Genomic DNA, 10,541 nt, shown 5'->3' with positions numbered 1-10,541 from the left:
TGTGACACTTCATGGGAGAGTATCTTCTTTGAAATATAAGTATACTTTAATTTCAAATTTATTACTTAGTAACAGAGGTTATTAGTTATATATGCACCAAGATTTTCCTATACCTGTGACTTTCCTATTTGAGTTCATTTTTTTCTCTGACATTTTTCTAATCAATTAAAGCTTATTCTTTCCATGATGAACATTTATTTTTATAGGAGAGAAGTGTTGACAATAATGACAATGACAATGAAGTAATGTTGGGTTTAAAAAGAGAAGAGCTTATAAAAAAATTAAAAAAAAAAATTTCTAAAGCAATTTCATTCTTTTGTAATAGTGATTTAAGGTTGATCAAGATGTCCCATGTGTAAATTGTATAGTAATGTTCTTGTTGTGAACTTTAACAATAATATACCAATTATGAACTGCTATCCACCATGGTCCCCTATATGGGGTAGATATGAATATATGAATAGATCAATGTTATAAGAACCCCACACCCTTTTTGTGACTGAGTTTTAATTCAAATCCCAAATAAGTATGAGAAATGTATTAAAACCAAAAATGTTATATGGGAAAAATGAGTCATGGGGTTCAGAATGACAATCTCTTTCCTTAGATAAAATGTGAGTTTTTACTGAATGAATCTGTCTCCCATGCATCCTCTCATTGATGTAGTTTTCTACTCTGGTATTGTGGGAATCTTTTGGCTTCTGCTATACTATATTTACAAAAATATTATTAATTCTCATTACTATAAATTTTATTTAATTTTTGAAACTCTATATTTCCCTTAGGCTCAATCTAGTTGCGAGGAAGATAAAGGGAAGAGAAATAAAATTAAAACAAAAACTTTTGTAATCATTATTAAAAAAAAAAAATGGAATAAGAATAGACATATGAGAGTGCTGGCGTAGGCCACACTCTCAGACAAAAAACTGCTTCAAAAAAATGATTTTGTAGTTAACTCCAATACATTTCAATATATAGTTATTAAAATTTAGGGGGAAAGGTGGATAGTGTGTACAACCTCTCCTCTCCCCAATTTGGATCCTCTACTGTCGAGCTGCCTGGCAGGAACGTGTTGCTTAGACACGGTGAGGCATGCAATGACCGTCTTACCCTTAACCAAGTGGGGGTAAGGCGATCATTGCACGCCTCACCATGCCTGGGCAGCTCGGCAGTAGAGGATCTGAATTCCTCCTCTCCCTCCCCCTCTGACACACACTCTTCTCGTTCTCCCCACCGACTCTATTTGACAAACCATCTCATGCCCATAAATTGGTGAGGCGTGTAGATACCAAGACATGCAGATATCATGTGAATCTCATGCCTTAAAATGTGTTATATATATTTCGCAACAAAATTTTTAGAGTTCAAAAGAAAAATAAAGAATCTATTTGAAAATTTTAAGAGAAAAGACTGGACACACCGCCCATGCACCCAAACTAGTGGTCATAGTGTCTCTCTCAATCTTTTCCCCCTTTTAAATGACCTTCATGCCCCTCATGTGTGAATGTATGATACCTCATTCTATGCCTCCATTGTGTCTAATCCTCTCCCAAATTTTAAGTTTTTAACCCCAGAGATTCCTAGGTTTTTAACCCCTAGTGGGGTTAAATGCTTAAAAGTGCAATTGCTCCGAGATCATCGTCGATTCTGTTCTATGGTGTTCCCATTAGCAACCCATGCATGCCTCTTACTTTTCTTTCTTTCTTTTCGATTGCTCTCTCACCCATTTCTTTCCTGGCCGTCTCAACAACCAACATAGACTATGGCACCGTGCCCTACTGCGCGTTGGGCTCCTCTGTAGTGCGACACAATGTGTAGTGCACATCCAACGGCCCTGTGTGTTCGGGCACGCAACCCAACACACTGACACAATGTGTAGTGCACATCCAACGGCCTTGTGTACTCGGGCACGTAGTCCAACACACTGCATATGTGTTGGGCTGTGTGCCCAAGCACACAGTGTCATCGAATGGTGCACTACACACTGTGTCGCGCTACAGAGGACCCGAATCCACCCTATTGCCCAATGGGGTTGAAATTGACGCAGCAATCATGGCTGGTTTTCTTGGCCTTCAATTTTGGATTTGTCTTTCACAAAAAACATGGATCTTGTAGACAATTAATTGTGAGCTTAGCTTGTCACTTAACCTAACCTAAGTACCTAACCTAATCTAACCTAACGTCTCATTTCATTTCTTTTTGATCGAGAAATCAAAGTCAAGAGCACCCTTTGCTTTGTAGTTGTCTCATTGCCCAACTCAAATTAATCAAAATTTATGTTAATGTCAAGCCAAAGGCATGGCCAAATTCAAAAGATAAGAGACATACTAATACCTAACCTTTTTGCACCTAATTCCTTGACTACATGACTGCCTCTACTTATATGCCTCCTTAGTGACTTCACATTGCATTTGGATCGAGTTTTCCTTAAGCTAAGGTGAAAAAGGCATCCATAGATCGTGGCCCTTGATTGGGTTTTTGGGTGAGTTAGAGAAAGTATCGTGCAACAGAGAAAGGTATTATTGATTTTGTCACCTAGAACAGAACATGTCAAGTGTCATATTAGTGGCCCTAACCTTAAGGGCAGTCCTAATAGCTTTGAATAGTGTTTGAATCCTTAAAAGTTAGGGCAACTACTATTTATGGGTTAACACACGATGGACTAAGGGTTCTAACGACATGGACGGATAGCAAGAACATTGTGACTTAATTAGAACAAATATTGCCTACATTATATCATTACCGTTAAATCCATTTAATACATGTACATATCCATATCCGAACTTACTAACTATGGGCAAAACTAGAAGATCCATAGCATCCATTTTCCGAATCCATGTGGATTAGAACAAAGATTGTATATTAGAGTCCAATGAAAGTTTAAAACACTAATAATGTAACCAATCCCAATAAAGTAACATAAATCCTTGGAGAATCGATACTGCTTCGAATATATTAGAGAAAGCAAACAACCATATTTATTGGTTAATTTCATAAAGGAAGGAAAAGGGTTACCCTTAATTAATTAATTAATTGCCTGAGTAAAAATTAATACGGTTAATACCAAATGATATGTATATAAATAGGCTTACTTCTATTTCCTTATATGACATGAGAGGTGGGGGAAAAGGAAATAAACAAAGTTATCTATTGGATTGTGATTACATAAACACTATAAATAAGGGTTAAAAGTTTAATCAATCAATTTTATAGCTAAAACCCACAGGACAGGATAACTAATTCTCCCAAGAATAAAGAATGGGGGTGGGACAACCTTTATTTAGGCTAGTGTGAGTGGCTGGCCCTTTTGCTTTTGAAAATTCGCTGGTGGCACCACTGGCTTTTCCTCCTTTTTAAGAAGGACAGTTCACTTTGAGGGCCCCTTCCACTCCCACTTTGAGTTTTAACTTTTAGATTGATTAAATTTGATTATTTTGATGGGTAAATATAGATAGAGGTGTTTAATTTTGGGGTATCAAACGTTCCGTTCGGTTCGGTTTGGTTCAGTTCATTTTCGGTTGGGTTGCATTGGTTTTGGACTGGTATTAGGTCAAATTGAAACCAAACTGTTAATTCTCAAGTTTGAGTTTGGCCTAATATGGTTCGATCTTTACCGGATTGGCTTAACAGGTTCTTATCGATCTGTTACCCTACTGTAAAATAATGGTTTTTTATTGGTTTTTTGGGTTCAGTTTGTTTTTGGCTTTGATCGCTCCATTCAATCGATCCTGTTTGGTTTCATAAAAACCAAAACGATAAAGGTTCATTTCAGGCTGGACCGTTCAATTCGGTTTTGGGGTTTTTTTTTTTTTTTTTTTTTGGGAGGTTGGGGTGTTGGAGAGAGAGAGAGGATGTCTTATTACACTTCTGCCCCTCCACCTCTATCCAACTATTGTTAAAAGGTACGATTGTGTACTTACACTTAGTGCATAAAAACTAAATCCTTAAAATAATAAAGGGAAAGAAATCGCTGCCTGAGCCTCCTCCAGAGTGTGTGTGTGTGTGTACATTGGCCAATGGGAGTGCATGTGCATGCATTGCTGTTGTCAAAAAAATTGAATTTATTTTGTTTCTTTCAATATGAAATATTTCAAAAAGAATAAAAAAAATCAATTTGGTAATTCAATTTTTTAGAATAGATGCTCTATATTTTTTTGGGAAAGGTGGTGATGGTGTTGGCCCGGGGGAGTATTGGGGGAGGTGACATGATAGTGATGAAACAATTAGGAGAAGAAGACGGGTGGTATTTTATGTTAACATGAAATTATTACTTTGCTCCTCAAATTAATCTGTGCAACAGAAATTCTATAATAGCTCATGTATTTCAAAATTTCTATTTAATTTGATTTTTATTTCATTGAAATAAAATATAAAAATCAAAATAAATAATTTTTTAAATAAAAATCATACATACGGACCAAATGACAGGTAATCAGGACCGTCAGGTAGGTTCTTTTTCCAATAAAAAATAACAAAAGAATAAATATAGAATTCAAGATCAGATTCTAAAACAGGTTTGCGAATGGCATTAATAATCGAATCAGATTTTTAGAACTGAAGATTGTGGGAGAGAGAGAGAGAAAATTGGAGGGTCCCAGCTAGTGGGAGTCGTTGTCGGTTGGCATCCCAGTTGGGTGACACGGATAGTGACCCGTACATCGTGCGGATTGCTCCCTCTGGCAAAAGGAAAGATTAGACAGCTATTCCATAATATCCAGATTCCAGAGCCCATACCCGACCCCACGGGTTCCCTACCCTCTCCCATAGTTTTAATTTTTCTTCTAGAATTCCACCCTTCTGTTTCATTCTCTAAAAATTTCGAGAATGCCACTTGCAAGCAAGCCCAATACAGAACCGGGTGGGTCTTATTCATGACCCACGAACACCGTTTGTTGCTGACCGTTACTGTTCTTGACCCACTTGTAAGTGCTAAGTCGTTGCCCCTTAATTAGCTTTGTTTGTGTGGAGGAAGAGAACCACAAAATTTTCAATGCTGACTGGTTGGGCTGATGGGCCCTACATGGCTGGAGAATCCAATGCAGTGAGACAAGCAACCCCAAGTTCAACTCCACACGGACCTCCACCTCATACTTTATTGTCAAACTTCAGCTTGTGTACTTTGTGGTATGAGATTTCTTTTTCAGTTTCATATTCACCTACACAAATTGACACTTGGGCTACTTGAGTGACTAAACATGTGTGTGTATGTGTGTGTGTGTGTGTGTGTGTGAGAGAGAGAGAGAGAGAGAGAGAGAGAGGTGATTTTTCAATATGATGTGGGAGAAGAGGTAAGATGGCTATTTTCTTAAAATGTATGTAACGGTGTGGGTCTGGTTTTGGTCAGACTGAATCGATCTTCGAGTTGAATTAGGCAATTCGAAGTCGTCTAATGAAAACAACTTTGGTTTTGATCTACTTCAATTTAGATTTGTTTCGTTTTTAAGTGATTGGTTCAACCACCATGAAAGTGTTCTTTGAGCAAACAGCATGGAGTAACACACCAATGAACATCAGAGGGCAATGAAGTTATTTCATGTGAAAAGTATAGTTTTTGTTGGTAGAAATATAAGTATAGTGATAGACACATAATTGCAAACATATCTTATCCCAACAACTCAGAAAATTGGATTTTTCAACAACAAAAAAAAAAACAAAAACCATAATGTATATGTTTCTTTATAATTTTTATCTCCACGATATAAATCTATATTCATTGAAATTTCATATATTTATCCAGAAAAGAAAAAAAAAAATAACAACTATTTTTGTATTTTGGGGTTTGTTTGCTGAGTGATGACCCTATTTTTGTAGGTTTTTGTAAATTTCAAAACTTTTGACGGTTGATGATTTTTTTTTTATGAACAGGACAGTTGATGATTTGATACACACGCACTCTGACAAGAGGGAGAGAGAGAGAGAGAGAGACGTACAATGTTGCGTATAAATTAGTGTTTGACTTAAAATAATCAAAACTGAAACAAAGAGAATTTGCAGAGAAAAGAAGAGCAGGGAGTGAAGAATGGGTGTGGAAGTGGATCAATGATAAGTGGAGGGGCGCGAGGAGGGGCTCTGGCTAAGTCCCTTTGCTGTGTGTTGCACCAGAAGACACCCTCTTCGCAGTTTTGCAGGTCAGTTCTCACGCGTCACGCTTAGAATTCTACTTTGAAGTTTGAACCCACGGTATTTTACTACTATGATTAAGCCCACAATCTCTTTATGTTTTAATCCCTTTCACAGTGATGGTGGCGTCTCTGTTTCGTTTTCCCGGCGGCTTTTTCCGATTGTAGATAGTATCAGACACTCCTGCTTTTTGTCACAGGTCCCTTTTGTTTTTGCGGTGCCTTTTTTTTTTTTTTTTTTTTATTTTAATTAATCTCGATAAGTTTCCTTCTTTTTTAGTTTTCCTTTTCTTTTGTTTCGGAAATTTTGGAAATGTAGAGCTCTGTTTCCTTTTGTTTCCTTTTGGCTTCATTCCTCTGTTTTTCCTGTCAAAATCAAATTGAGGGAAGGGGGGATTTGGGATTTGATTGCGATGACATCAATTCTCATTTTCCTTCCTTTTGACTGTTTTCTACTTTAATTAGCAAATTACATACATGTGGATCTTTTCTTTTCTTTTTCTTCTTTCATTTTCTACTGCAACTCCTTAAACCCTCAGCCTCAGGGGATCGTCTTACCGTTCATTTCTTCTTGGATTTTACATCCAGCAGGTGGTGGTTTCCTTGAAATCTTGGACTGTTTCCAAGTTGGGTAACTGAAAGTGGCGAGCACTTGTTGCAGGAAATGGGTTCTGTTAACTGTGTCTGTTTCTGTACAACAACAACGTATCTTTCTTCTGTTGAATACTGTCTTGGGACTTGAGGGTGTTCTTCAAGTGGGCAAGAAGAAGCTTTCATCTGTTATGGAGTTGGGAATTCCTGCTTCTTCATTCATGTTGAGGAATTTCTGAAGGGAAACATTTAGCTCTGAAGAATGAAGTTTATGAAACTTGGATCTCGTCCTGATACTTTCTACACAACTGAAGCCGTAAGGTACAAGGAAACATTGATTATTAGTCTCTCTTCTTTGTCTGGGAGCTGTTTGTTCTTCGTTGTGAGTAGAAAAGCTGAGGTTTTTCTCCTCTTAAATGCAGGTCTATCTCCTCAGAAGTTTCCAGTGATCTTATAATTCAAGTCAAGGGTTGCCGATATTTGCTTCACAAGGTAAATAAAATTCAATAGACCCCCTATTGAAATTTCCTGTTTTGAGCTATTGCTTGCCATATCTGAGAATTCGAAAATGTTATTCTGCTGGTGTTGTTCTTACTCTAGTAGTCTGATTCACTTCAGTTTTTGTTGCGAAACAGTTTCCTCTGCTTTCCAAATGCTCACGCTTACAGCAACTATGCTCTGAATCACCGGATTCCTCCCAACACCAAATACTTCAACTCCCGGACTTCCCTGGTGGAGTTGAGGCCTTTGAGACCTGTGCTAAGTTCTGCTATGGCATTACCATCACCCTTAGTGCCTTCAACATTGTTTCAGTAAGATGTGCTGCTGAATATCTCCAGATGACCGAGGATGCAGAGAAGGGAAATCTCATATATAAGCTTGAAGTTTTCTTCAGTTCATGCATTCTCCGAGGGTGGAGGGACTCCATTGTAACACTACAGAGCACCAAATCCTTCTCTATGTGGTCAGAAGATCTTGGCATCACAGGCAGATGTATTGATGCCATTGCTTCCAAAGTCCTGACGCATCCCTCTAAGGTGTGTTTGTCACGGAGTTATTCCAGAGGGGGCAGAGATGATAGTTCCTGCAACGGAACGGAGAGCCAGAGACACAGGCTAGCACCAAAGGGATGGTGGGCTGAAGATATAGCAGAATTGGTTATAGACCAATATTGGAGAACCATGGTGGCTATTAAATCCGGTGGAAGGATACCCGCTAATCTCATCGGTGAGGCATTGCTTATTTATGCATCACGATGGCTACCCACCATGTCTAAAGATGGGATTGCCACCAGCAAACAAGCAACTCCGGACAACTGTTCGGATTCGATCAGAGAGATAACCTCAAAGCACCGGTTGCTTTTGGAATCAATAGTGAGCTTACTTCCCATGGAGAGAGGTTCTGTTTCTTGCAGCTTCTTGCTTAAGCTCTTAAAGGCTGCAAACATACTTGGTGCTTCTTCTTCTTCTAAGATGGAATTAGCCAGAAGAGTGGGAATTCAGTTGGAGGAAGCAACAGTCAATGATCTTTTGATACCGTCACTCTCGTACACAAATGAAACTCTATATGATGTGGACATGGTCATGACCATATTGGAGCAATTCATGTTGCAGGGTCAGAGTCCCCCTACTAGCCCTCCAAGATCCAAGCTCGGGTTTGAAAGGAGGAGGTCTCGATCTGCAGAGAATGTTGATTTTGAGTTTCAGGAGAGCAGGAGGTCTTCCTCGGCATCACATAGTTCAAAATTGAAGGTAGCGAAACTCGTGGATGGTTATCTTCAAGAGATTGCTCGAGATGTCCATTTGCCTTTGTCAAAGGTGATTGCATTTGCTGAGGCGATTCCGGATTTCGCCAGGCCTGATCATGATGATCTCTACAGAGCAATCGATATTTACCTAAAGGTAAATTTCAGTGTGATGAAATATGTCCAATTTTCATGTATTAAGCCTCTTCTATGACTTGAATTTATTTTCCTCCTGGGTCTCCCCCAAGCTTTTTCTCTGTTTGACAGAGAATGCATAACAGAAATCCAATTTTTTTTTTCTTGAATTAGCAGTGGGTAGATGCTACTCATTTGTTACTAGTAAACCTGTCATTTGATTTATTGGGCACACACTAGAGGAGTTCCTCTTGCTAGGGAAGCCATGCATTCAATCTTGACTGCCGTATATATGCTTATCTAGCTTACTGAATATCCAATCTGGGTATCACTCATGCTGATTCTGTTGGTAAATAAATCCTAGAAAATATGTGATGCATGCAGTTTGGATTTTTCCTCCTGAGTTTTCTGCTTGGGAGATCAAGTAGGTCAGATCAACAATATGAAATATTCCTAACTCTCTGCTTCTTGGTGCAACATTGGGTGGAAAAAAGAGGGGAGGGGGGATCTGAAGAAAGAGAGTTCACTTTTGTAACCATTCAATCAGAACAAATTTTAGTTTTAGCTAGGAGATCTCCCAGTGAAGAGGACTAGGTCCCCTACCTGTGTTTTCTGTATCCTGGAAGTATACTCTTAAAACAATATTTCCCATAACTCCACAAATCATGTCTAAGTATAAATATACCCATTTATTAATAAAACAGGAATAAGAAGTCATGCATATTTCTTTCTGTCTCTGATCATTCAGGCACATCCAAAACTCAACAAGAGCGAACGTAAACGGTTGTGCCGCATCCTAGACTGCAAGAAGCTTTCAATGGAAGCATGCATGCACGCAGCACAGAATGAGTTACTCCCACTGAGGGTGGTAGTACAAGTACTTTTCTTTGAGCAAGCGCGCGCTACCATGGCAGGTGGCCAAGTGACTGAGCTCCCTAATAACATCAAGGCGCTTCTAGCGACACAAGAACATGACCCATCAAAGCATCCCCCACCCCTAGAATCTAACACCACTGGTCTGGTAGACGACGAGTGGAGCGTCTCAGGCCTCAAATCTCCTAAGTCAAAGCTGTCAACTCTACGGATGAAGCTAGCTGAAGATGACAATGACGTGGGTGAGAATGATGTGCAGCAAGATGGAATTGGGAGGACTTCAAAACTTAAGGCCTTCTGCTCTCTTCCTACTAGACCCAAGAGAATCTTCAGTAAGTTGTTGTCGATCAACAGAAGTGTGAATGAAAGGCATTGATTTATTATGCATGTAACTTTAGGCAACGAAATGTTATTGAGTAGGCCAATACATAGTTTATTTGTTTCTTTTCTCTTCTTTGGCTTGCAACTTCTTTGGTAAACGATAGGAAATCAGATCTCATTTTGCATTGCCCGTGTACTTTATCCTAATAAACAACTGAATCTTCAGGAAACAAGAGGAAAACCACCTGGGGGTTTCCAATTGTGCAAAATGCCTGGGAACCCAAGTTTGTAAATGACCAAAGTGGGCTTCAATTGTTATTTTTGTATTTTTATAAACAATTGTTCCCTTTCTCTTTTCTAAAACTTATCGATTCTACTTAGTGGGGCCTATATGTTTGTGAAATGCAATATTGGCTTCTTTCTCTGTTTTCTTCTTCGGGCATTAAATTTTACACAGTTTAGAAATCTATACCTTAATTCTTGAATCTAATTGATCTTAATATCCTTCTTTTCTCCAGCTTATTGGTGTTAATAATGTCGTAAAACTTCTGGTTAAAATCCAATGAACTAAGTCAGAGGAGACCATGAAAATGCTATGCCTGCAATTATTCAGACTTCTGAAGGTGACACAAGTGTGTAAACCTTACAAAATAATCCCTCTTCCTTCAGTATTCTTCAAGAACAATAGTTTAATACCCATACTTTTTAAAATAGGATATGTTCTTAAATATCTTCTGAGGACTGACTGTCTTGGCAGC

At 38.6% G+C, this 10,541-nt stretch overlaps 1 protein-coding gene across 1 annotated transcript; it reads left to right on the top strand.

Annotated features, from left to right (window-relative positions):
* Positions 1-6,704: 6,704 nt before the first annotated feature.
* Positions 6,705-10,136, top strand: LOC122672662 (BTB/POZ domain-containing protein At1g67900). Its single transcript, XM_043870132.1, has 4 exons — positions 6,705-7,031; positions 7,133-7,202; positions 7,346-8,611; positions 9,338-10,136. The coding sequence occupies exons 1-4, from the start codon at positions 6,973-6,975 to the stop codon at positions 9,836-9,838; spliced, it is 1,896 nt and encodes a 631-aa protein (XP_043726067.1). The 5' UTR covers positions 6,705-6,972; the 3' UTR covers positions 9,839-10,136.
* The last annotated feature ends 405 nt before the right edge of the window (positions 10,137-10,541 follow it).

This window comes from Telopea speciosissima, chromosome 8, assembly GCF_018873765.1.
Source record: "Telopea speciosissima isolate NSW1024214 ecotype Mountain lineage chromosome 8, Tspe_v1, whole genome shotgun sequence".
NCBI lineage: Eukaryota > Viridiplantae > Streptophyta > Magnoliopsida > Proteales > Proteaceae > Telopea > Telopea speciosissima.
Note: the sequence above shows the minus strand (reverse complement) of the source record. Positions and strands in the feature narration are given on the sequence as shown.

Bases quoted from the DNA above. Each gene is read 5' to 3' on its own strand.
- LOC122672662 (XM_043870132.1), top strand. From the start codon at position 6,973: ATGAAGTTTATGAAACTTGGATCTCGTCCTGATACTTTCTACACAACT. The intron at 7,203-7,345 runs GTAAATAAAATT...GTTGCGAAACAG, and splicing joins GCCGATATTTGCTTCACAAG to TTTCCTCTGCTTTCCAAATG. The intron at 8,612-9,337 runs GTAAATTTCAGT...CTGATCATTCAG, and splicing joins CAATCGATATTTACCTAAAG to GCACATCCAAAACTCAACAA.